Source organism: Rhipicephalus sanguineus, chromosome 6 (genome assembly GCF_013339695.2).
Source record: "Rhipicephalus sanguineus isolate Rsan-2018 chromosome 6, BIME_Rsan_1.4, whole genome shotgun sequence".
NCBI lineage: Eukaryota > Metazoa > Arthropoda > Arachnida > Ixodida > Ixodidae > Rhipicephalus > Rhipicephalus sanguineus.
This window is the reverse complement of record NC_051181.1, coordinates 87,494,236-87,521,312: the sequence shown is the minus strand read 5'-3', so window position 1 is coordinate 87,521,312 and position 27,077 is coordinate 87,494,236. Positions and strand designations below refer to the sequence as shown.

At 46.3% G+C, this 27,077-nt stretch overlaps 1 protein-coding gene across 2 annotated transcripts in view; it reads right to left on the bottom strand.

Annotated features, from left to right (window-relative positions):
- Positions 1-17,727, bottom strand: part of LOC119397957 (uncharacterized) — a 90,790-nt gene extending 73,063 nt beyond the window's left edge. The window contains exons 1-2 of one of the 2 annotated variants that reach the window (XR_007416548.1): positions 17,462-17,514; positions 13,600-13,777 (exon numbers count right to left, since the gene is read on the bottom strand). Coding sequence is in view for 1 of the 2 variants with exons in the window: in XM_049416845.1 (XP_049272802.1) it covers positions 17,462-17,549 (88 nt within the window). In the remaining variant the exon portion in view is untranslated. Of the gene's footprint in view, positions 1-13,599; positions 13,778-17,461 lie in introns of both variants that reach the window. The other variant, XM_049416845.1, reaches the window with a different exon arrangement.
- Positions 17,728-27,077: the final 9,350 nt, after the last annotated feature.

Genomic DNA, 27,077 nt, shown 5'->3' with positions numbered 1-27,077 from the left:
TGGGTAGCCGACGCCTGTGCTCATGCATACACTACCACACACTGCGCTTCAGCAACACGGGAGGTAGAGGTTCGTAGCCTGAGCCGCAAACGCGTGCGTCCCGCTGGTTTCTGTCTCGCAGGCGCTGCTCTCGCTCCACCAAGGCACGACAATCGCCCATCGAAATCGCGTCCTTTCTGCAACGCGTATTGCAGCAGTTTTGTTAGTCGGTGCTCTCGCATTTGAAGCAGTCGGCGGCGGAGAAATCCCGTTGCCGCACGTAGAAGCTACACTACTCCGATGAGTAGTGTAGCTTCCACGCTAACACGAAGCCAAAGGCGTAGAACGTAAGTGCGTCAAGGGTGCCTCGGCGACGACGCCAGCGCGGCCAGTCTACGGCGGTATCGAGACGCTTTAACCATGGCCTCCGATATCGCGTGCAATCTCGGAGTAAGCGCTAGTAAGTGTCGATCGTGAAGCATTACTTCTTTTCACATCTCACAGACGGCGGCACTGCCCCGCTCCGCCCGCCGCGAAAGGGAATGTGTGAAAGATATAAGGCGCGTTCGCGCCGTCTCTAGCATCTCTCGGTTTAGCTTAGTCAGTAGGGCGTCGGGCGCTTGCCGTCGCGGCCGCAGCGTCGTGGGTTCGAATCCCAGCGGGGTATCTTTTTCTTGGTTTTTTCTTTCTCACCCGTTGGCGTCCATTTTATCAACGTCATATCCGTGACGGATGTACTTGGTGGACTCCGGCATAAAACACTTTCGTGTTAAAAAAACAAGAAATGAAAATGCGCCTTCCTCAGACGGGAGTGATCGCACCTTAAAGGGCCCCTCACCAGGTGACATATGGAATTTTAGTTAGACATTGGAAGTTGTTGTGAGCCCAATAAGGAGCATTATGCCACAAGAATTTTTCTAATCGGTCCGTTAGAAGCCGAGAAAAAGAATAATTTGTAGCGGCGCGAAACCATGATGAGAGGAGGCGAGCTGCAAACCCTTGCCACTCGCCCCGTGTAGCCTTCGCAAGCCAAATCCCTTCCCTGCCCTCTTCGGCACGCGAGCAGGAGGATCACATAACGCCTACGCATGAACACGTCATGCGCACACAATGTCACGAGCGCATGACGTGCCCGAACCAGCCCGAGCCCCCGAGACGCGAGCGGTGTTGTGGGCGGCGTTCTTTGCGCTTCATCTCTGCAAGTTATGCCGAATACGCCCTCGCCGATCACTTGGCTTTCAACCTATTACTGAGCACGAAAGCTGCGACATTTGTACGGACGCAAGACTAGCGGTGTGCCGCATGAACACCTAGTTAGACGCGGGAGGATAAATGTGCCTAATGAGCGCTGGAACGCGGTAGAAAATTAGTTTCCTGGTAAAGGGTGGCGTCTGCACGATGCGCAAGCGCGAGAACACGAACGCGTGCGAAACGGAGGCAGACTAGTCTTTAATCTCGCTGCGATTCGCAGTAAAAATTAAAAACGAAAACGCACACATTCCGTTCGTGTGTTTTATTATTACTCTCAAGTTTTATTCATCTATTCAAGCAACGAATTACACAAACTACACGTCGTGTCAAATATTTATCGCAGTGTCACGTGCTACTGTTGGCGACGTCAGAGCACAGTCGTCTACAAAGAGGACCGACGTCACAGCACTACCATCTACGTAGGGCCATTCTCTCATGTACGTCATCCCCTCATTCTCTGGGCGCGCGGCCGCGAGAAGAAGGGCAAGCAGCGTTCAGCTTGAAATTTGACCCATTTCTGCGGCGCATAGCGTTGCAAATTTCGGCAGAAGTGATCGTGAACGCCCAGTGTAAACATTGCGCTCGTCAGCTCAAAATTGTCAAACCTGGTGAGGGGCCCTTAAGGAACAGCAAAAATGTCACAGTTTCACCGCAACGGCGAAGTAATGAATGCGATAGCAACAAATTGGAATGTAACGCGAACAAAGGAAAGCAGCTCGAAATTGCCAGCGTGTCGCTCGAGCGGAAAGGACGCACGAAAAGAACGCGCACAGGACGAGCGCGAACTATAATGCGTCACAGCTCGATACTTGAAGCGTACTGCTGAAACATAAAGCAGGACGAACGAAACGAGCGAACAGGTATACACAGGACGAGCGCGAACTAAATGTCACAGTTGTTACTTATTCCTGTTTGAACAGTGCGCTCCTTTCCAAACACAGCCGCTGCAGCGAGCGAAGTGAACGTGGTGCGCTCTGTGACTTCAGCGCGGACATCGAGGGGAAAGCAGAAGACATTCAACCCCCCGCCCGCCTCCCTTCTTTCCCTGAGATAAGCGCACGAAGGAAACCACGCGTTGTAGGGCGCAGAGCATCGGCGTTCACAGGAGCGGGGCGATGACCTTCAAAGCGCGCTGAGCGCCCAACCCGCAGCGCGCACATCGCGCCATCTCGCTCGTAATGAAGAAGCGATTATAAGCGCCTGCCGTCTCTGAGTCCGGCCAGCGGTAAATGGTGTGTATATAACGCTCGCCATTAGCAATCTCGAAGATCTGCGTTTCGTGGCGTAGTGGTTACCGTCATGCGCTGAGGAGGGAGAGGTCCCTGGTTCGATTCCGCGCTTCGGAATCATTTTTCTGAATTATTTTTCTTTGGGCCTTTTATATATATATGCATACTTATACATATACGGTGCATGACGGCGGCGGCGACGGGGACGGACAAAAACCAGCCGGGACTGTCCATATAATTGCTATCGGAATAAAAGAGTGACTGAAGCTTGCCTGATACCTCCCTCTTCTCGAACGGTATTCTGGGACGTGGCGCTGTTGTAGTTCTCGGTCGACGCTCGCGCGATAACCTTCAAATCGCGTTCACTTCTACGACCCCTCAGATTCATATGGTATTTTCCTATATGTGCAGCAGTAGAGCCGGAAAGGTCATGGAAGGCAGTGGTCGAAGAAGCACGTACACTATCAACGGAGAAATATTGGCACAAGTGACAGACTCCCGGAGCGGCAAGATTGCGACACGCGGCGCTGCGTTTTTCCCGAGCGCGCCGATATCGAGAGTGCCAAGCGCATTCCATTTTCCAGAGCAGGGGTGGCCGGCGGAAAGCACCACAACAGGCAGCTTTTTCGGGGCAACTGCGATAAAGATACGATTGCACGCAACTTCAGCGAAAAACGAAAAGCAAAAAGGATATCGTGTGCATAGCCATATCTGGCGATAAGCAATGAACAAGCGTTTCTTTAAGATATGGGCTTTCGGATGGGCCTACGGTAAGATGGGCTGCTTTCCGACGGTCCGCCGGCCACCCCTGCTTCAAAGGAAGTGGAATGTTCTTTGCAATATCGCTATCGGCGTGCTCGTGAACAGCGCCGCGTGTCTCAGTTTAGCGGCTCCGGCCACCGCTCACTTGTGGAAATATTTTTCTGTTGAGACTATACATCTGTGACGCTCGGGACGCGTTCCCAGTAATAGGAACAGAGTAAACTACACGGAAAAATTGTGCGACCTCTCAGAAACGCATTCCAGTTTCCAGAACAGCTGTTTCCTTTTAGCAGTACGATGGTAACCGAAGCTCCCTGGAATGAATCACACATTTTATCACGCTACCTGTGCATGACCCGAGGACGTGAAACGTTACCCGTACACATTACTTTGTTGTGGTTGCTACAGAAAGTTTTCACGAAAACCCTACATCTGAAATGCACATTTCCCTCTGTAAGCCAATTAGCCGTATACTACCGCGGCTTTCTTCACTAAGTATTACGCCTGCGACATTTACAGCTTTCCAAGGACAGCAGGGTGCATCCTTGTCCCCTGAGTGAACGAACTTAAAACGCCCCAGAGCGTGTATTTTACCAATCTATAGCGACAGCTTGATTCCGCCCAAGATTTGGTAATTGCGCATATTCACAGGTAGGCCTAGATAATGAGAACAATATTGTAAAGGTAAAGGTGAGCAAGAACTCTTACGGGGAGCATCTCCATAGCCATGAAAGCCAGCTAGTACGCTAGAAATGGTATGTGTTACTCTTTGCTGTAAGTCCTGACTTGTCACGTACACGACGCGCTTTAAAAGGACACGTCAAGTCCCTTTAGGACCCCACGACTGTCTTAAGAACGTATACTGATCTCCAAGGAGAATAAAAATTCTTGGAGGTTTACGTATCAAAACCACGATGTCACTATGAGGGCCTCTGGCATTTCACTGCCATTGGAGTTCGGCCGTCGCGGCTGGGATTCGAACCCGCGGCCCTCGGGTCAGCAGTCGAGCACCATACCCACAAGACCAGCGCGGCTGTTAACCCAAAGAGAGTTTACGCGTCTCTAAAGAGAGCCACACACGTCGCAAGTAATTCAAACGTCATTTTTTTTTCTTAGAGTGTAGGTATTCGTGAAAGTCCATCATAAAGAGAGAGAATGAGCGATGAACGCTATATATTTTCCGGACATATGGTGCGAACTTTTTCAGTTAACAAATTTGTACACACAGAGCGGGGGAAGTAGAGTATTACTACGTGGGGTAGCTCGTCAGGGTTCCTAGCTTCAAGGAAAAACACCGGATAGTTCGGCAAGTTAACTAGGCTCATTTACGTGCCTTATGGAGCACATCAAGCAGGACACAAGACGGTTTCCTTTCCTCTTCATAACTTGTGCACACCCTTCGGTTCCAAAGGTATACGTTGCATTGAAAATAACTTCATTAATGGTTTGGCTATTGAACATTTTTATAGCTGTGGCATTTTTAAAGCTGGGGGCGGCCACCCCCCCCCCCCCCCCAAGTCACCTAAGGAGAGGGGTCGCAATGACTGGCCCATACATTGACTTGATGAACCTTCACCCCCTCTTGAAGGGGAACCCTGCGCACGCCTATGAACAAAGCATTTGTTAAAGAGTTACATAGCCGTATTTCTGTAACGTTGGAAGTAACTGCGTGAGTACTATTGTTTTCATGTTGTTTCCTTAAGCGCCCAGGGCCCTTAGCCCTCAGCAAATGGCGTAGCCAGAATTTCTGTGTGTGTGTGGGGGGGGGGGGGGAGGGGGGTTCAATCAACCTTGATGTATGTTCGCGCGTGTTTTTGTATGTGTGCATGAATGAATATGCATGCGAAATGAAAAATTTCCCGGGGTAGTTTGAACATTCCAACTCCCCCCTCCCCCCGACTACGCCAATGGCACGAAGAGCCACCGAGTTGCATGTAACGCAGTCGTGGACCAAAGCCACACTATTAATATGAGGGGCGCGCCGCCGTTGGCGACTGCGGATAAATTTTCACTACCGGAGGTTCTTAAATGATCAGCTAAATCTAAGTGCGCGGGTGCTCTTGCATTTCGGCCACATCGAAATTTGGCCGCCGTGGCCGAAAATCCCACTCACGCACTCGAGCTTAGCAGCGCAAGTGCGCAACACCTCAGCCTGTTAAACTACCGTGGCGGGTTAGGGCTGCAATGAGCGCCCTGAATTGAAAAGTGCATGTCTAACAGTGGCCCTACAAAATCATTAACGCCTACGAAGAAGCCTTTTCAACGGGGAATCTGTACCCATAAAGTACGGACAACTTTCAAAAGCTGCTATTGTCAGTGTTTTAGGTGTTGCCAGTATGCACAGCAGCCGCGAAATATAAAGTCATATCGGTAGAGATCACGCTTCCTCTGTCATAGCGTAAACAAGTAAGTTCAAGCTTAGTTAAAGCTCGTATTCAGCCTTTCTTTATTTATTTACCTCATACTTATGGTCCTGTGCTTATGATACTTTACATGCAGCAACAGGCGGCAACTGCAACTTGTTGCTAATACTTAACCGATTCAACACTCTCTCTACAATGTTATCGAACAAGTTCTCGGAGAGCCGGTTCCTTAGCTTTATTGCAGAAAAAAAGTTCGGCTTCACAGTTGACTTCATCCAAGCGGCGTATTTCCGTATTAGTCCTCTTTCCGCAAAAGTCAGGCAGCAGCAACGTTTACCTTAAATGACTGACACCCAACGGTAGATCCTCCGTTCACTACTTGAAGCTGTATAGTGATTGTCGTAGGCGCCGTCTGATAAAAAAAGAAAAATGGCGAGGTTACTACGACCAGCTGTAAATGCATCCCTACAATACCACCTCAACACAAAACAATGACAGTAAGTTTTTATTCCTCCGTTATTGTCGTTGTTGTTGTGAGCCTTCTTTTCAAGCCTTTATTGTTGCAACGTGACTTCAATGCGCTTGTTGAACGCGTAGCTCCTTTTAGAAGCATGTTATATTTTCCGGCTTTAAGAACCCAAACCCCAACATGACCATCAGACTAGCGTTGTAGGCCTCCTGATTGATTTCGACCACCTGGAGTTCCCTGATGTGCGCCTCAATTCAAGGACACGGCAGTTTTTGCCCTTCGCCGCAGATAAACGCAGCCGCCGTGGCCGGGAATCAAACATTCGTCATTGTGGTTAGCTTAGCGATGTCACAGTAAACCACCACGGGGAGTTTAGTATACCTTGCTGGTCCGCTAAAATGAATTTTTTTTTTTCATGCCTGACACCTCTTTCGGAATGCTACTAGGAACACGAAGCTTTTGAGATGCTTGCGCGCGCGTTGTGGACGGTCACTGATACCTGATATTGTTCGCTTAACGCATAACGTTAGCGCTTTCCTCGGAATCTCCGCTCCGCATTTTCGCAAGTCTGTCTAGGCAGCACTGGTGGTCTCGTGTGACCCCGATTCGTAATTTATTTCGCCCACGGGACCTCTCTTAAACACTCCAACGTGATCATGTTCCTTGGCGTGATGGATGCTTCGGTGTTTTGTGTGTTGCGCTTGATTTAATGCCCTGCATTTTTTTGGGCATGATCTGTGGGCGGTGTTACGCTATAAGCACGAAACAACCGTGTATGCGCGTCGAGCTGTATGAGATGGGCTATACATGCGCGAGACAGCCAGAAATAGCAGATCTGTTATAGCAAATAGCTAAATCGAGCCTTCGCTCTAACACAACGCGGATGCAGAAAACGTTGCGACAGAAGCAGTTGGCCCATATTCTCAAGATGCAATAACTCAAATTTAAGGCACACCGACAGACAGGCCCACAAGCTCCAGCACTGCTCCAGCCGAAATACTTCAGCAACACGATACATATATAAATGTACTCAATCTGATTCCTTGCGCTCGCAACGAGTGGAAACCATTCGAGTTGATTCGCAAGTAAGGCCATTAAATTCACCACATCTTTTTTTGTCTTTAAAGGCTACGTTTTGGTACCTTCCCTGTAATGCGGATACTATGATTATTCTCACTACCAAACACCTTCTGAAATTGGTCAAAAGAACATCATATATATGGCCACACGCTAGCTTTCGTTCATGAAACCTAAGAGTAGCTGTAATTTCTTAGATAAATGATGACGTAGGCCTCGAAATAAGGCCGGATAATGCTCCGATAGAACTCCTCTTTTGTGGTTCCGCTGGTGAGTTTTCTAAACACGGCAACACGACCTGGAACTGGTGGTATGCCAAGCATTTATTAGTAGCAGTTAGAAAAAGCAATGTTTCTGACAACGTCTACTCTCTGTCTCTTCTCTCTCTCCCTGTTTCTGTGTGTGCGTATGTGTTGGTCGGTTGGTTGTTCAAATTTTCATTAACTGTTTAGCTGATTTAAAATACAGCACATTTGATACAGGCACACTCCTTGGCTTAAAAGCAGAATTAACATCAATTAGACTTCCTTGACCTCCGTAAATACCAACTTATTGACATTCCGATTATCATATTTTTGGTAACTATGGTAGCGCAAACAAGCAGCACAAAATAAAGGCAACGAAGAGGCACACGTAGCGCTACACTTCCAACAAATATTATATTATTTGGCACCACGCGGTTCTTCACACTTTGTGCACACCGCTGCATTTAACACAACCAACACGCGGAGTAGCACAAACGGTAGTACATAGCAATTATTGAACCACTAACCATGCATGGTAAACCTATCAGAGAAAAACGCGTAGCTTGCACTAGTGCCGCTAAGCTGGAAACAAGAGCGCACCTAGTGTTCTAACTAGCTTTTTTTCTTAGTTTTTTCTAGTGACGCCAAGGTTTTGCTAATAATATTATGTATGGTTAGGCTTGCCTATTCTTTTGTGGTTTCGGTCAGTTCCCCACACTATGCACGTTTCACGTGCTTTTGGCGGGAACATGTCATGTGATATAGTGATCTTAGTCCCGTGACTTTGTGTTCCGCGTTTTTTTGGCTGGAACATGTTACGTGACCTTTTGTTACGCGATTTTACTCACGTGACTAGGTGTTACGTGCAGCTACATGCGTTCTTACGGGATGTTACATGATTTTAGTCACGTGAATAGCTGTTACGTGGTTTTGGCAGAAACATGTTACGTGACTAGATGTTACGTGACTAGTTACGTGATGTTTTCTAATTTTATTTACGTGGCTAGATGTTATGCGATGTTACGCGATTTCAGTCACGCGACTAGCGGTTACGTATTTTTGGTGGGAGCATGTCACTATACCAGCTGCTACATGATTTTATTAACGTGACTAGTTGTTACGCGGTGTTGCGTGATCTTTAGTCACGTGACTGCATGCTACGTGATGTGATTATTTTAGTCACGGGACTGAATGTTACGGGATGTTCCATGATTTGCAAACACGTGAGTAGTTGATGTTTCGTGATATTCACCATTGGACTAGTTACGCAATGCTAGGTAATTTTAGTCACGTGAACAGATATAACACAATGTTACGTGATTTTCAGTCACGTGACTAGTTGTTACGTGATGTTACGTAATTTTAGTGACATGACTAGTTAGGTGATGTTGCCTGATTTTTAGTCGCTTGACTAGTTGCTGCGTGATGTTGCGTGATTTTCGTCGCGTGACTAGCTGCTGCGTGATGTTACGTAATTTTAGCCACGTAAGTAGACGTTACGTGATATTAGGCCATTTTGAGTCACGTAAAATGCTTGCGCCAGCATAGTTATTGCATTCCCCAGCCGCACAAATAGGCGCACTTGTTGTGGTAGCGAAGCAGGTGATGAGCAAGAAGATGAAGAGAGCTCGTGCCAGTTTATTTGTGTTCGCACTAACGTGCGCAATGAAAAGCTTTCGCAGTTTCGCTGTTAAAACAAGGAAATTCATTTGTTTCACACTTCAGCTTATGCGCAGGTATTGCAACTCCTTTCTTGAGAGCGCAATAGACAGACTGTTTACACATGCACTACCGGCTCTATCTATCCATCCAGCTTCTACAATCAAATGTTACTTCGCACCCATTTCTACCTAGGATGGCGCTATTTTAATGTGACGACTGCATTTGCATTTCTTGCAATGTAGAGACAGGAGTCCGTCCGGCGGTGTGTTGTTTACTTTGTTTCTATGTTCACGCAGCCTTTCGTTTATACACTGGCCCGTCTTCCCTATGTAACTCTTTCCACAACTTAATGGAATACGGTATACAACGCCCGCACAGCAATCCTCGTATCTGTTAGAGTGTAGTTTTCCACATTTAGGTTTCAGCACTCCATTTGGTTTGTTTTCCGGCGTAGGTTGCCAAGTTTGTGTGGCACCGAAGAAAAACAAGTTGATGTCTGCTGGCTGTACTACTTCCTTAAGGTTGTGAGAGAAGCAAGGAATGTACAAAACTAGAGCAGTCTTCTTACGACTAACTTCCTGTATCGTTGAGGACACGTCTTCACCCAGACGTACCTGTTTGAACATGCCTTCTGCTACTGACACTATTACAGAACTTAGGTAGCCAGCCTCCTGAATTCTAATGGCTTGCAACCTGAAGCATGCGTTCATTAGATGCGGGCATGACTTCTGCAAAGTGTTCTTAAAGTATTACCGCTTTCCTGTTTACGAGTTTAGAATGAGATGAATGTAATGTCAGAAGTTAAGTTAGCTCTAGAATTATATGACTACCACGTGCGGCTGTCGGTAAACACTAAGTTAATATCAAGGACTCTTATGGTTCCGCCAGCAGGTACTTCACATGTTAGTTCAAGTGGACTAAGGCAGCCGCGTACAAATTCAAGAACAGTAGCACACTCCTTCTGAAAGCTGTCCGGTATGCGGTCGAGAGAAATTACGATATCAATTACGCATCTGAAAATCCTAGAAACACCCGTGCCTAAAAACTCATGCATGGCTCTATCCAACTCGGCTAAATAAAGGTTTCTAAAAATAGGTGCCAGGCAAGACCCTATGCAAACTTTTTGCTTTTGCAGGTACGAGCTACCGTCTTTTTGGATGAAAATAGAGTTCAGGTAAACTGTTAGTAGCTCCAGAAAGCCCTCACGTCTAGGGCTTTCAACACGTGGCCTCAACGAGAGAGGAAGTTAGTAATAAGAAGATCGCTGAAGTATCGCACATTCATTACTTCTGTCACAGCATTACGAAAATAGCACAGCGAGCAGATGTCAACGTTGTTTTACGGCGCCGACCAAACTAGGTACCCTATACCGGAAAACAAATCCAAATGGAGTGGCTAAACCGAAATGTCGAAAACGCCACACTCACAGATACACGTACTGCTGCATGCCCGTTATATACCGGGTTTCGCTAAGTTGTGGAAAGAGTTCATAGGTCGGACAAGCAGGTGTAAAAACGTCAGGCTGCGTGAATATAGCAACAAAGTGATTAAGACACCACCAGACGTATCTATATGGCACGAAATGCAGATGCACTCCACGCTTTCAAAATATCACCATCTTAGGTAAAATGGTTGCGTGTGGTAGCACGTTTGACTGTAGAAGCTGAATGGACAGATAAAACCTTTAGTGCATGTATAAGCAGTCCGTCTTTGTCGCTCTCAAGAAAGGAGTTGCAATACCTGCCCATGATCTCAAGTGTGAAACAAATGCATTTTCTTGTTTTTTTTTTAGTCTGATATATTTACCATGCGTAGTTAGTGGCTAAAAAATCGCTGATGTACTACTGCTTCTTCTCCTCCGCGAGTTAGTTGCAGCGGTGTGCAAAAAGTGCATAAGAACGACGTTGTGCCCGATAATAAAGCGTTTGTTGGCAGTGTATATAGTGCTGTGTGTGTCTCTTAGTCGGCTATCTTGTGCCCTGTTTCTTAGCATTACCGCAGTTATCACAAATACGGCATACTAACAACCCCGCTTTGCAACTTTCACCGATTACCATGTTATGTGCGATGCTCTAGCAAGGCTACGAGAGTTTTCAGAGCCGTCTCATACGCAATCCTGAAGTAACAGAACCTGAAGTGTTCCTTCAAAGGCTTTCTTTACTTATACGTTACTCGTGGTTATTATACAACTTGTTTCAAAGCTGAAGCACATTTATTTACTGAAATGTCGTGCGGGTCGACATGCGCATTTTTGTGTAACAGAAGCAGTTTACTTACCCCGATAACGAGCTGTATCAGTGGGTCCAGTTGGGCAGTTATCGATTGTTGGACCGTAATTGGGTTTATTGGACATTGGTTGTTCCATAATGAACCCAGCTGTTGTTCAACGCTTGTCGTTCCTCCGCACAGTTTGTACGTGCTGAATCGAAATAAAGAAGTAAGCATGCGGCCCAGTTCAGAGCAGTATAATTTGAGTCCGTGTTTCCTAGGCCTGGTTTCCCACGGCGTACATGCACATCACCTAAACACGACGACCCTGCAAGCTGATTCCACACTGCAAGGGGAACCACTGACCTTTCCGCGAACCTCCAACGATACCAAGGTTGTAAGAATTCTCATCATGTAGACTCCACACAGGGTATGCTTTCCGCAATTCTTTGTAAGTCGAAAACATGGCAAATTTCCTTGTATTTCTTTTTTAATGTGCATGTACGTTCTCGCAAAACGGAGCACAGAAGTGTTTCAGAAGAAAGTACACGTGACAGGAAAGACGCTCACTTGCAATTGATTTTATTAACGAAAGCTTTCCACCACGAAAGTAAATGAGAAAGCGCACTCACAACGAAATATACTCCACTCTAAAAAGAGCACATAAATATTTCCATATCGCAGGGCAGTACGATATCGAACTAACAAAACAATGCTGAACCAACTAGCGCAACAACTCACTATTTCGGTGCATATACTGTTGCTTTCGAAATAATCGACCACTTTCGGTGCCCTTCTACTTACTCTGCTAACAAAATGTACATCGCTCAGTTATGTTTGGTCTTCGGATGGCGTCAAAAGGATCATTTTGAGCATCTGTTTATCTCGTTAATTCCACAGTCCTAAATTCTTACCTGTGGTGAATTATAAAAAGAAACCACCCCTCTATATAAGGAATTGGCTCATTGCATAGAGATTGAAGTAACTGAAATGCTTCTTCACCACAGGTAAAAATTGGCGGGAATATATGAAGTGCCTGGTGCTCTCAGTGTCTCACCCGTTCAAAAGTAATAACTACATATCATTCCTAAAGGGGCCGAGAACAACTTTTTCAAGTAATCACCGAATAGCCGCAGTATCGGTGTTTATTGTCGCGCGAATCGATTGCCGCAAAAATTTCTCGAAGCCGTCAAGAACGAGCGGAGTTACAGTGGCTTGTCGGAGGCTTTCAGCGCTTCATCGCTTCTCTCGTCCCGACGAGCGCGCTAGAACCCACACAGGAACGGATGGCAGGGGCAAAAGAAGTTACGTCAGCGCGCGCCATGACCGTGAGCGCGCGTGACGATACGCGATCGTTTTCTCCCGTTGTGAATCATGCGCGCGATTGTGACATTACACTGTGTAGTGTTAGCAGGCTATAGAACGCAGCGCCGGCACATGGCGCCGCCCCATGGCAAGAAGCGCGTCTGATCCAAACGACGCACCCGATTTATGCCGGCTATTGGCTAATGGCATGCTACCCGCTGTCCGACGTCAAGCAGCGGCCGCCGGCAGCTCCTGAGTTAGCGAGGACGGGCCACTGTTTGAAAAGAGGACGTCTTAGAAAATGGCGACTTCACGTTCCACTTGTAAGGTATCCTTGAGGCGCACGACTTCAATATTTTGCTGTGATGTTAATAGAAGTGCCTGCTATCCGCAGAATGTGTTTTCTCACTAAGCGCGACTGTTAACCCATGACGAAGTGTACTTCGTTCACTTCGTCCCCGTCGGGTCGCGTGAGTAATATACGGGTTGTTTCAAGAAATGGTGTCCAAAATCCTCAAAAATCAAGGAAAGGCGATATTTGTTCGACGCCTTCACAGATGCTTCTTCTGTAGCCGCAGGCATATAAAGATGGCTAAAGACATCATTTGAGGCAGTAATTAGGAAGTTAAATTAATTAACCTTCTAATTAGTGGAGATAAGTGGCTACGTCAAATGAGAGAATTGAAGCCCTTCGTGCGAAGAACTGGTTGCAGCTTTTCGATATTGAAAAAACGCCCCTAGTAATAATTGTGAAGTAATGGAATTCACTCAAATTCAGCGGTGAAACAGAAACTCCCGTTGTCGTAGATAGATAGATAGATAGATAGATAGATAGATAGATAGATAGATAGATAGATAGATAGATAGATAGATAGATAGATAGATAGATAGATAGATAGATAGATAGATAGATAGATAGATAGATAGATAGATAGATAGATAGATAGATAGATAGATAGATAGATAGATAGATAGATAGATAGATAGATAGATAGATAGATAGATGCTGAAACGGCTAAAGTTCGCTGAGAAATAAAATGAACATTTACCATGAACCAACGTTGTTGATGCAAGGGATTGTTGAACCACTGCTCTTCTTCATTGTTATCTTCAAGGTCGGATTCGATGCTAGCTGCGAGCTGATTGTCAGTGTAAAATTCACTCTCATCGTTTTCCCAATCTGAGCATCCGTAATGCTTACGTCGCTCACCTTGACGTCCTGAACACCTGAATGAGAGTGGGGCAAAATGCGGCGAATATCATCAAACAAAGTGCGATAAATTGCTGCCGGTCACTAACCACAAAATGGTGAGTTCGCGAACGACCACCTGACCATTTGATGAGGTAGTCAGTACGTCCGCACAGAAAAATCCCCAACAGTCCTCAACAGGCATCGTTAATTCGGCAGGTGGTCACATACCGCACCATCAAGCGTCACTTAAAATACGTGCGGTGCATAAGTCAAGTAATGTTTGACACCAGATAACCAGTCGACAACTCAATGGGACACCGCCATTTTTGCAAATTAGTTTGCAATTAGTTTCGCAATTAGTTTGAAGGTCAGTAATGTTACAGCAATTTTTCTGCATATACGCCTCTAAAAATTTTGCCAAAATGTTATATGTTTGAATTTTTGTTCTGATATTGGGCTATGTATGCAAATATTGAAAGTAAATACTTACTCCACGAAAGGTATTATTTGCGGCAAAACATTTTCAGACCAATCAAGCTTATGAATTTTGAGAGAAAAAATCACGGATTTGTGAAAATTTTCATTTGTGTCGAGACGCAATTGACACCACGTGGTGCTTCAATTCTATATCTATATCTCAATCGAAAGCAAATAAATAGTTCGTACGTGGCAAGCTTTTTCATTACAACTTTAGTTTTAAGGAAGCACCGAATGTATTCTATCTATCTATCTATCTATCTATCTATCTATCTATCTATCTATCTATCTATCTATCTATCTATCTATCTATCTATCTATCTATCTATCTATCTATCTATCTATCTATCTTATCTATCTATCTATCTATCTATCTATCTATCTATCTATCTATCTATCTATCTATCTATCTATCTATCTATCTATCTATCTATCTATCTATCTATCTATCTATCTGTCTGTCTGTCTGTCTGTCTGTCTGTCTGTCTGTCTGTCTGTCTGTCTGTCTCTCTGTCTGTCTGTCTGTCTGTACAATAATAATTGCTCTGGTTTAATGTACAAAACCTCAATATTGTCGCGTGATACTGTAACGAAAACCTCTAACTAGCGGTACAGCAGCACGTCAGGCTGGTCCGATCACTGGCAAAACGACCTCATCGTCTTTTTCACGAGCTCATCCTCATCATCTTTACAACAGCGGCACATACAAGCCTGCCGCAACAATACTAGCCGATCTTTACTCGTGGCAATATGATTATGAGGGACGCCGTAGTGGAAGGCTCCGGAAATTTTGACCACCTGGTGTTCTTTAACGCATGCATATAAATCTAAGTATACAGGACGCAAATATTTTCGCCTCCATCAAAAATGGCCAATCTTTCTATCCGCCTATGTTTCTCAGTTCTTATGCTTGTCTCCTTTACTGGGTTTATACCAAAATTGGCATAGGAGGGTATGATTGAATACCCGCAAACCACGGCCCCTGAAATGCGTGTATGGGCTACAGGCGATTAATTGTCTATGTCAAGTCAGGAACGGCGAGAATATATATTGAAAATATTAAAGGGACACTACATAGGAAAACAATTTTTCTCATATCTGTAAAGTATTCTTTCACAATATCAAGAACACCGGGTCTGCTGCGAGAAGACGCTTAGTAAGCGGGAATACGCGCAAAAACGAAATGTGGGTGGCCACGCCACCTTGAAGTTTCAGCACTATTCGCCGTGACGTCACATGATTTGACAGCGCCTCCTAGGGACTACGTGGTTCCTAATTGTCCTCTGAGGGGGCCATAGACTTCACACACCAAGTTTGGGGTAATCTTGTTGAGCCAATGGCGCCAAAATACGATATTTACACTTTGAAGTCCCTGACGTCAAGCGGGGAGGTTTCAGCGCTGAATTTAAAAATGAAACTTTGAACTTGATTTTCTCCTCTATTAATAAACCTATGATGGCGAAATTTACGACGTTAGAGTTCTCAGAGCACAATTTATCGATCTAAACCGAGTCGTTGTTTCTCTTCAGTGTCCCTTCAAAGCTGTAGCGCTCAGGAACCTGTGTCAAGGAAAATCCGGTGTCGGCGGCGTTTTTGGTGAACGAAAAGTCCCGAACGCAAAGAACCGACATCACGATTCAAGCCACAACAAAACCAAGCCACGCTGCGTTGAAACCAAATATTCTACCACGGAACTACAGCAGTGCTTGAAGCTGCTTAGGAAAAAGGCCCTATGGAGGTGTCATGCGAGACAACATGAGTCATAGTTTCAACGTCCGCCTTTGTAACAACGCAATAAGCATTACTTTGTACTCGAACAAGGTACAGTCAAGCGTTTCTTGACACCGGAGTAATACGCCAACGATCGCCAGTTATGACGAGTACATCATCGCATCAGAATGCAGCGTGCACATCATTTCGAATAAAGTGACGTCTGTACTTTAACCCTTTCCCTACCGAAGACGATCTGACCTCGTCCACACAGTTTGTACCACTCCTACCGAAGAAGAGCTGGGCTCGTCCACCATGAAACAAGCGTTTGGAGGCGCCGCAGTTAAGCTGCCCTGATTCATTATGCTGTGTTCTCTTTGGCTTCAAGAGATAGTCAAAGAGAACATTTTTAAATTTGAAGGACACACGTTCTGCACCGAAGACTGGAGAGGTTAGGGCACCTTGCATGGTGCAGTGCAGTGAAGCCCGTCCTCTGTTCAATACAAAAACAAATTTTTACGTGTATCTTGCGAATAAAGTGAATTTCAAAAGCTTTTTAGATGTTTCAAGACGTGTAGAATCAAATTGGCAAATAAAAAACAGTATTTTTGTATCCTTTTCGGCCAAAAGACTGGCCAAAAAATGCTGATGTTTGGTTGCACTATGAGCTACCCTTTTGGCGCCCGTGTAGTCCACGTGCCTGGTAAACCCACAATCTGCACACAGTTACTCAATTTCCACGAAGCCGTCAATTAACCTCGTAACGCTGGGCTCAAAGCAAAATAATAATAATAATAATAATAATAATAATAATAATAATAATAATAATAATAATAATAATAATAATAATAATAATAATAATAATAATAATAAGTACTTGAATTATTCATTATTACTCTGCCTTATTGATAAATAAGGCAGCGTAGGCAGCTACTCGCTGACTGCTTTTGCATGAAATGAATTTCCAGAATGCGTGTGACCTGTCAGAATTTGTCCAGTACAAAAGGTAAATGGAGCTACAGAGGCACAAGACTACGTGGAAGAGGGCTGACGCCCTTTTCATTCGTGCCTAGCAACTGTGCTGTGCTGTGCTGTGAGTGTGCTGTGGGGCCTTCTGTTGCACTAAACTCCCTAAACAATTAAGTGCTTGATGCGTGTGAGTGGACGTATGCAATCTTTCTGGCTCATTATTCGTTGCACTTTGCTTTTCTCATGTATAGTGTAGATACTTCTGCTCGCTCTTCTTAAGAGGAAATTGTTCATGTTAGTTCTGCGCTCAGGTGCTCTCTTCGTCTTTTCAGAGCACTGGTTTTTTTTTTGGGGGGGGGGGAGGATTTGAAGAACTGAAACATTTCACGTGTGGCTCTTTTAAATCATTATTGTAATTTGTTGATCTCATTCTGCAATTCATACGTAGCGTGTCATATTACCTGGGCTCTAACTACACTCGGTGTCACAAATTTCCATCCAAATAGGAACGCTGAAGCTCGCGACGACATATGCTTGTGAAAGAAGTCAAACTTCATACTCACTAGAACATGATGTAAGCGTAGGCGTCTGTACTGAAGCTGAGGTTAGGTATGAACACCCTAACGCAATGGATAACACTAGCACCAACATATTCGGATGTCTGTCAGCAACCAGTGCTCTGCTTAGGCTACAGGCAAGCGTTTTTCATTCTCTACAGCATCGTTATTCGAGCGCTCATTTTATACCTGTGCTGTAGAATAGCACTGCGCAATCAAGGCTATGTGTGCCTGAGTAGCAGCGAGCACTGGCGTGCGTGGTTTTTCGGTTCCTGTTTGGGATATCTGAAAGTAGGAGGCCACGTGCTTTCCTGACATGTGTGATCTATTTTTGAGTGGTATACAACAGCACAGCGCATGCCGTTTGCACTGTGCTGCGAAACGGCAATGAGTGCATCCGGCCGTTTGTGTGCGTTTTTCACCACTGAAAGCTGAAAACAGTCTATTTATAACCTTAACCATCATATACAATAGAATAGTATGTGTTTACCCATTCCTCGGGCTTTTTAGTAAGCCTATCACAAGATGCAACTAATATATTTCACTATAAAGTCACCTTTTTTCCATTCTGTCCCAGTCAATCAAGCAGCTAGGTAACAATATAAATAGAGAAACATTTAATAGCATGTTTTAGGTCATTCTCTAGGCGTTGCCCACATAAATGAAATGCGTACCTCGAGCCCTCGACTCGCAATGCTTTTACTACTTGGCTTCTGGTCCACAGCTGATACCTTTTTATGTCAATGGATTTCGCCTTCAGGACTGTTTAGCAATGGATCACTGCTGAGCACCTAGCAGACTGTAGAAGAACAGCACATTCCAAACTGATCCAATATCTGTGACAGAATACAAGCTTCTGAGAATGTTAGAACTTATAAAAATAAATCGCCGAAATTGTTACGTAATTATAAAGCAGTGACCGACAGTGAATGAAGTTTCTTGGCGCTCATTGCAAACATACATTTATCAAGCATCATGTCATCAAGTGCCAACTTGCACAGATGACTAATTGCCTAAGCACCTCCACTGGCAGTTAATCATACCCTGCTAAAAGGAGCTTGTGATAATATGGGCAGAAAAGTGACACCGGTCAAGACGACAATGAAGAGCGCGCGGGATTAAATTTGTCACTTCCGGTGGTTCTTTCACTTGGTGCTACCGTACTTGGTTTTAGCCACAGGAGTGTTTTCGACGCTGTATGCAATTTCCTACGAGAGACTAAAAGATTTGAATGTTAAGTGTAACATAGCTCAGTTTATTTTTAGAGCGTTTCTTTCTCTAATCACAGTTGTATATATAGGTATTTTTAGCCGTTCTTCTTTCGTTTCGTTTTTCCCCTTTAAGCTTTATGAAGTTGTACTGGTTATGTGTAACGCATAAAATATTAATTTTTAAAACCGTTTCCTTCAAAAAGTGAATCCAATCTTTGAGAAAGGCGCCGTCCGATTCATGGCCTATCCCCCTAAGTGAGTTGCGCCAAGTGTCTGAGGAACAACAACAACGACAACAACAACAACAGCGTTCGAAGCAGGCAGCGTGCAAGGACAGATGGTTCTCGGCTGGACGTCCGGTCCGGAGAACTAGGCGACGTCCTCCAGGCGCTGAACTACCCTGGACTCCGGCTGGGTGACTGGCCCAGGGACCAGGCGTTCTGCTGCTGTTCCGGCTGCCGTTCCGGACAGCTGGACAACCGGTGAACGAAGCCTGTACTCCGGCTGGGTGACTGGCCCAGGGACCAGGCGTTCTGCTGCTGTTCCGGCTGCCGTTCCGGACAGCTGGACAACCGGTGAACGAAGCCTGTACTCCGGCTGGGTGACTCGCCCAGGGACCAGGCGAGGTTTCGCTGTTCCGGCTGCCGTCCCGAGTGGCTGTGAGTTCCGGTTTGCTGTGGGCCGCTGGTGCGGCTGCCGTTCCTGGGGGCTGGAGCGACCCCGGCGTGCTGCTGGGACGAACGCGGCGGCTGAGAGCTGCTGCTCCGTTGCGGAGCTTCCAAGCGACCAGCTACCGTCCTGCTGCTGCTGCGGCAGAAGGTCGTGACATGGCGTGGGCCAGCTCCCGTTGAGGACGTCAACGAGCCAGGCGACGCGTTGCCCCGAGCGATCGCCGTCCAACAAGCCAAGCAAAACACGGCTGAGCGACTTCTGCCTTTAGAGGCATCTTTAGTATAGGACTGCATGTGACAGACTATTGTCCGAGATAATTCATTATTAGTTCCTTTGTCTGTAAACATATTTGTTTGTGTGTGTGTGTGCACTCGTCGCTCGATTGTTCCTTGGCTAGCGGTCCTGGGTCCAACCCTTACACTACGTCATAGAGCTCAATATCAGCTATGTCACAACAGCTACAACGCCATATGCCTGAACGGCTTCTGCATCTCAGTAATTTAGGAGTGTAAGTAGTTGCCCCGTCTGTAAGCTAATACTCCCTTTGAAAGGAAGTTCTACACTTCTTTTCGCAATACGCTGTTCGCGAGGCACGTCTAAGTGATAACAAGTTCACGTGTGCACCACTTGAGACGTTGCTGATTATTTATCCTTTAGAATGTATGTATGGCGTTCAGATGTATCCACAGATAACAAGGGCATATATGTAATGTTTCACTTGTCACAGCATACAGATCTGCCAATATTTAAGCTGGTATGCTTAATGCGTCACAAGTGAAATGAACATTTTCTGTAGAATAAGCGAGAAGTCAGCCAAGACACAGTATCAAATGAGCAGTTGTGAAGAAAGGTAGGCCAAATGTGCAAAAAAAACGTTAATGTTATCGAGCACTATTTTATTAGGATCAGAAATACGTGTGTGCCAGAGATGTGAATGTATATACAGTAGCGATGCAGAACTATCGGTACATGCCGGTGTGTCGAGCCCAAAGTTGTGTTTTAGAGATGAAATAAAAGAGCGAACATGAAAAAAATATTGTTTATGATAAAAATCTTGTCAACGTCGCCCGCTTATTTCTCATTTGCCTGATCAGTCAGCATTGTGTACGCATGCGCTCCGTACACCAGACACGCGTTGTGAAATTTATTCTAAGTCTCCCTGAGAAGCATCTGAAAACGCGACCTTGCGGTGCTATGCAGGATGGCCCGAGCGTCTCGAGAACACAAGTTTGGTTCGATCTCGCGCTACGGCGGTCATAACAGGAAGACAGTGCGGAGCGCGCGATAGCAGCGTTGACAAAAATGGCTACAAGAACAACCATGGCGTCACAAACGTGTGTGCCTCATATGCGGCGGTTTTCAAACGACCACCACGTGCGAACGCGTCATCGCCGCCACTGAATAAACATTTCAACAGTTCAGCGACGTCAGCGTGATTGTCGAGCCGTTCTTTTTTTTTGCCAACTGAACATCGTGCCTCACACAGGCATGTCCTTGGGCGTTTCTCCTCTTTCGGGCAAGTTCTCTCGTTCCACGGGCAGCATGAAAATTTCCACTCTCGAAAGCAACAAGGATGCACACGCGGCACTATCATGCAGCCCCTTTGGCTTCTATCAACTATTACAGATAAATAAACGAACAGGTTACTGCTACTTATATTACACGTCTGAAGGTTTTTCTGCAGTAACGAATCGGTAGAAACAATGTCACCACAAATAAGTAAATAGAAACATTACTCGCCGCGAATGCCACCAGGGACGCTTGCTTCGTGGCTGTGAGTTGGGTTAATCAGCTCGGTTTTAGCATGACTTGGCCTAATTAGCTTGGTCATAGCATGTTCTGACTTAATTAGCTAGGTATGCCGCCCAGCCAATTAGCTAATCAGCCGGGCGAACGTGCTCGGGGAGCAAGCAGACGCAGAGGAAGCAGACGAAGAGGGCGAGCGCCGGCGGAGCAACGCGCTAGAATGCACAGGCCGAAGATGACGATCTGCTATGCTAAAGCTGCTCTTCAAACCATCGATTGCGTCATGAGACAAGGCAAGTATTCTACTTTATCTTTTGAAATTGCGGAACTTCCTGACATTGATGCGAAAAGTGGCCATCATGTCAAATTCCAGTGGATACCTGCTCACTGTGGTGCAATGGGGAATGAAGAGACTGACACTGAAGCTAAAATTGCGGTAAATAATGCCCCTTAACTGCGCATTGTGTTTTCACGAGCAGACACTAAGGCCTTGCTTCGGCGAGTAATGCGCAGCTCCACATTAGAACACTGGAACAAACCGGAATAACGGGGCAGGCGACTGCATAAATGGGACCTGGAAATGAGGTTCCGCATGCCTCACAAACTAAAGCCAAACCTCATATGTATAATTCACCGGATTCATCTTGGTGTGGCCTCCACAAGACGATATACCCACATGATCGGCTGCAGTAGCACAGGTCTCGATTGTAGTCACTGTCAATTACTACAAGACATAAACATATATTTTTCGCCTGTTCAGCGTACGCACCGGAACGTCAGAAACTGGCTTAAACGATTGAACGATTTTATGGCAGAACAATAACCGAAGAAATCTTCGATCCTTGCCCTGACGTCAACAAAGCAAGTGGTTATAGAAGCAATCGTAGCCTTCCTGCAAGGCGCTGGACTGGATGCCCGTCTTTAGATTTTGTCCAGCGTGGCGCGACAATATTATCGTCTCCCGATCTTACCATCGTCATTCATTACTCTTTTCATCTCCTGTTCCCCTTCCCAAGAGAAGAGATGCAGGCCAGAGCAAAGATGAGGCCAGAAGAGATGAGAAGAGGCCAGAAGAAGAGATGAGGCCAGGCTCATGCCGACCTCCCTGCCTTTCTCTAAATCAATTCTCTCTGTATGTGTAATCAGTCTGTCGTAACTGCGCTCAGGTGTCACCAAACAAGTATTGCCGCTCGTTTTAAAGAGCAACAATTATCCTTGAAGGCGTGTATCTTCTATGATAGCTTTATTTCCTTCTATTTGTAGAAGTGCCGTTTATTCGGGACCTCCATAACGACCGGGAGATACACGATGAGATACACGATAGCGTCCCCAGTAATTTAATACAGCAAAAAAAAAAGCTCGTTAATTCGACCACCTTAATTCAGAAGATCGTATAAGTCGAACGTCGTCAGCGGCCCCGGTAAGCACACGTTTAGTGGTTTCAAACTCTCGTTAAATGGGTCATATTTGGCCGGAACCCGGATAAATCGGACAATCCTCGGAGTGTGCCAAGCACGAAGCACTGCAAATATGTGACGCAAAGGAGTAAGAACGGTGTTCGGGAACAAATGAAACTACCCGGGGCCTTCAGAAAGGCGCGTTCGCCATCCGCAATCTTACCGCAATCGCGTCATTGTCTACCAAAGTTTCAGTGGCTGTGGTACAGTTGTTTTGTTTTCAATATTACTCGGCGCACGTGAACTGCGTGGGCGCTATCTATGATCGTGTCGAAGGGCGACTATGGTCGAAGCTGCGACAACCAGTAGTTTCGTTGTCCCCGCGTACCTTCATGCGTGGACGCTATGATAATGTTTTCGCCGACGACGGTTTCGTTCATAGCGGACGCGGCACTCGGTAGCTTTGTTTTGACTTCGGGCAGTGCCTGCGCAATGTCACAAAAGTGAAATGCGGTGGAAGCTGTTGAAGAGCTTGAGCTGCGGCCCACACGCTGGCATATAAAGCTCGCTTTCTACATCGCGATGGGCGAACGATCAGTTGCCCGCCATTTCTCCGGCGAAAAAAATAGTCCTCACGTGCGCAGGATGGTTTTGGTGTTGGCGGCGGCGATGGCACGTAATAAGGGACAGGTTCAAAGCACACAGGTGCCTTTAGCCTTGGTCACATTGTAAAAGAAGTCGCAAACAAAGAAAATTTGTGGCTTTTACTCTGTTCTTATGCCAAATAAGTACAGGATATTCGTATTCATCCAGAAAATGAAAATGCATTGATGTAATAGCACTGTGTGCTGTATTATTGATACTTTCAAAAATTCTGTATTCGGTTAATTTGGGTATTATTCCTGGTCCGTGAAATACGAATTAAGAGCTTTTACTGTACTATAGAAGTGACATGGCGATCTCACGATTTCGCGAATTCCCGACAAGCGGTCGGAAAACTTCACTGGACGACATTAGTAAGTATCACGGGACGGCAACAGACCGTGGAGTACCAAAGCGGTGACGTTAGCTAACAGATGCGCCGTGTGCTACATTGCAAGTGCGCCTTCGCTTCGTGGCGCTACTTCTACCGAAACGCCCAGCTGTATCGACGACATCATGTTGTCCTCGCTATCGACGAATCCGGCCATGACCGGACGCGGAGCAAGTGGAGGTGAAAAAACGTTGGCATCGGATGTTAAAATGTTTATGGTGCTGGATACTAGCGACTTAAGGCTATACCGGGGAGAGTGGACCTCTCGTGACCCCAAAGAAGAGTCAAAACAATAGTTCCCGAATAAAGAAAACCTATAAAGAGGTTGTACTGGTTCTATCTAATGGTTGGCAAGATACATAAGATATTGAAGATAATGTTGAGGTACAGAGAAGTTTAGTTAGCCTCGCGGGTAGTTGATTAAAACCGAGTTGCGGAGTCGCTTACACCCTGATATCGCAGAAAAGTGCATGTAGGTCCGCCGTATGTGAATATCGGAACGTGACGTCTGGTGGGTGCGTAGTACCAAAGTGTTGCCTTAGAAAAAAGTATACTTACCTTGTGCAATACTTATTAGCAGAATAATTAAGAGTCTCGTTAGATAGCCCGGCCGCGACGGCCATATTTTGATGGAGCAAAAAGCACTAATTTACTTAGATTTAGCACCTTAAAGAACCCCAGGAGGTCAAAATCCGCAGCATCATAAGCGTCTCTCATATATCGGTTTTGGGACGTTTACCCCAACAATTACATCACATTATTGTCTCATTATGGAAGAATGCGACAGGCGTTCGGTGTGTAGGTAAAGTCGAGTGCAAAATTCCAGAGACCACGGGAGCGTGGGCCACTACTACTTTTGGCGGGTTCGCGGCTACTTCGAGAGCGTGTGCAGTGCTGCCTCTCCTTTTCTACCTGACGGCCTGGTCATTCGCTCACTTGAACGCGCGCGCAGTCGGAACGCGGGATGAAACACAAGGTGTCACTTATTGCAGTCGTCAAATAAACGACAATGCGGTGATTCTTGAGGGAAATGCCTCGTTTTTACTACAAGGCCTCGTTACGATATAATCGCTGGGCGCTTGCGGATCGAACTGTAAAGTGGCACCTTGCGCACCTTCGTTATAAGTGGTGCTCACCTTCCACTCTTTCGAAGACGAGCACCACTGTAAGTGCGGCTCATCTTCGAACTCTTCGTGGATACGTTCTCGAACAGTCAGAACTGCGCAAAACTTGCTGATTTCATGCTGGCGACAGCTGGTCAAGAAAGTGCTCTCACGATGCTATGTGTGCCGAGAACCGAACCGAGTCAAATCGGTGGCAGCTCCAAAGACAACCCCGTCCAGCTGAGAGAGTGAACCGCGGCAAACCCTTTCAGGTTGTGGGCATCGACTTCGCTGGCACTCTTTTCATCAAAAGCAAAATTTTACGTCTAGCGCAGACAGGTACTTCACGCTATCACGTGCGCAATTCTAGAGCATCGACATTTCTTTGTGGTGTGTTGGTTCTATGGACAGATACCAGCGCGAACAGACACCCACAAGACAAAACGCGCACGGCGCTTTTGTGTACGTGCCACTTCTCTTGTGTGCTGTTCTTGTAGGACACAGCCTTTGAATGTTTTTCACGTCCTTCGCGCATGTAGCGCAAGGGTTTGTTGGAAAACGTTTGCTTCGTTTTCTTGTTTAGGAAAGCTTCGAAGGACGTACAATGCTTCTAAGATCCTTCGAGTCGTGACGCTATGTGCTACGCGCTCTCAGCACATTACGCGGATGTTCATCATAGAAAATCGCCTAGTAAGGAGGCTGGTGCGAGCGAAATGAAAGCCCGTAAAGGTTTCCCTGCAGAGTTGCGGGCGTCCTTTGAAGCTAACGACGGGTTGCATGTGGAAGCAACCATCAACTCGCGCCCTCTTAATATGTCCTAGGGGAACCAGGCGAGGTGTTAGTGCTGAACAATCCCATCTGTTGACCAGTAAAAGATTGTAGCTTTGCATGACTAAGTTAAGCTCTGTTCCTACTCCTACAGCAGCTAACTTCAACTGGCGTGGAGGCACCGACGATCGATTGGGAACGCTTTTTCAAACCGATGTCGAATGGAATGCCTGTAACAGTAGCGCTCGTTGCACTTATACCATCAAGACCGGATAATTTCCTTCGGTAGATCACATTGTGATTGTACACAGCCTGTACATTAGGTGGCCGCAGGTAGGCACTCTAGCCTTTCTCACACTCTGTACATAGCCGTATATTCGGTGCACAGGCCGAGGCACTTCTTATTTGTTCTTTTCCAGCGTCACCATATTTTTGTGATAAAAACACAAAGAGAAGGGGAGACAAAATAGCAAACACTTAGCTGGCTCAGCAACAAGCCGCGACGACAAACACCGGGACCACATCGAAACACAAGAAGCATGACGCATCGTGGAGCGCCTGCCGAGGTGAGCCAAGAACGGATGAGAGTGTGCTCACCCCTCACCCCCGAAAGAAACTTGTTGGGTTCGGCAGTATGGAAGTGAACTTGATCAATCAAGACGCTGTCTCTTGTACGTGTGCGTGTAACACAAGTTTTCATTATAATATCCTTAATCACTTGTAGACTCAATATTTTGAATCAAGTATTTGTGAATACAAAACAGCGTCCCAGAAAGCCCCTGAGTGAGCGCGCGCAATGTGAGCGCCCGCACGAGACAGTGAGCGGCGCGGGCGCAGCGAGTGGCTTTATCTTATTCTCAATTGAAGAAAGGTACGCCAATGCAGTGCTTCTATATGACTCAATTGCCTGGCGTGTGGCTTGTACAACCACCCAACGAGGGGGATTTTGGTCCCTGGATTTCCTAAAGTATGGTGTGTTGCAAGGTACCCAGGGAAGTAAAGCATTTTTGGAATGCTGCCCTCTGTATCAGAGGCCACACAACGACTGGACGGGCGGCACTCCGAATTAGATTAGAATCCGCTATTATCGCCAAAAACCTGCGTGACCATCGGCCTTGGGACCTGAGTAAACGACGTGGGGGCACAAGAAACGGGCAAAATCGCTCGCTTGGAGACTTGCGCCCCGTCCTAGGTGATTAGGGGGGGAAGTACCGCCTCACCCTGGCCCCCTGGTGCGCACGCCTAGGGGTAGAGGAGCACGCTGACCCTGCGCTTTGTTGTTCATGCGTACTCATCTCAAAAGGTGGCCCCATTAGGTTTTGTAAATGCCTCTAGGCGCACCTTAACCACAGCAGCCTTGGTGAAATGGTCGGCAGTGTCATCTTCCGCTGCTTTCGAAGGTAGACAATTGCTGCTGCCAGGTCCCTACCGTTAAAATAGGTACAAGAGCACTACCCGCTTGATGCTCAGCAGAAAGAAGTACATAGTCGCTTGGAAGGACACACATCCTGTGGGAAATTGTCTGCATGGGACAGCTCAGCCCAAAAATGCGGTCATCCTCTTTCTTTTCGCTCCAGTCTGATGCTCGCAGTCTGCATTGAGCCTTTGAATCCAGTAATCGCTGGCCCGTTGAATCTCGTCTGCTCTGACATACATTCTTGCACACCCGTTGCGTTGGCAGTATTTCCTTAT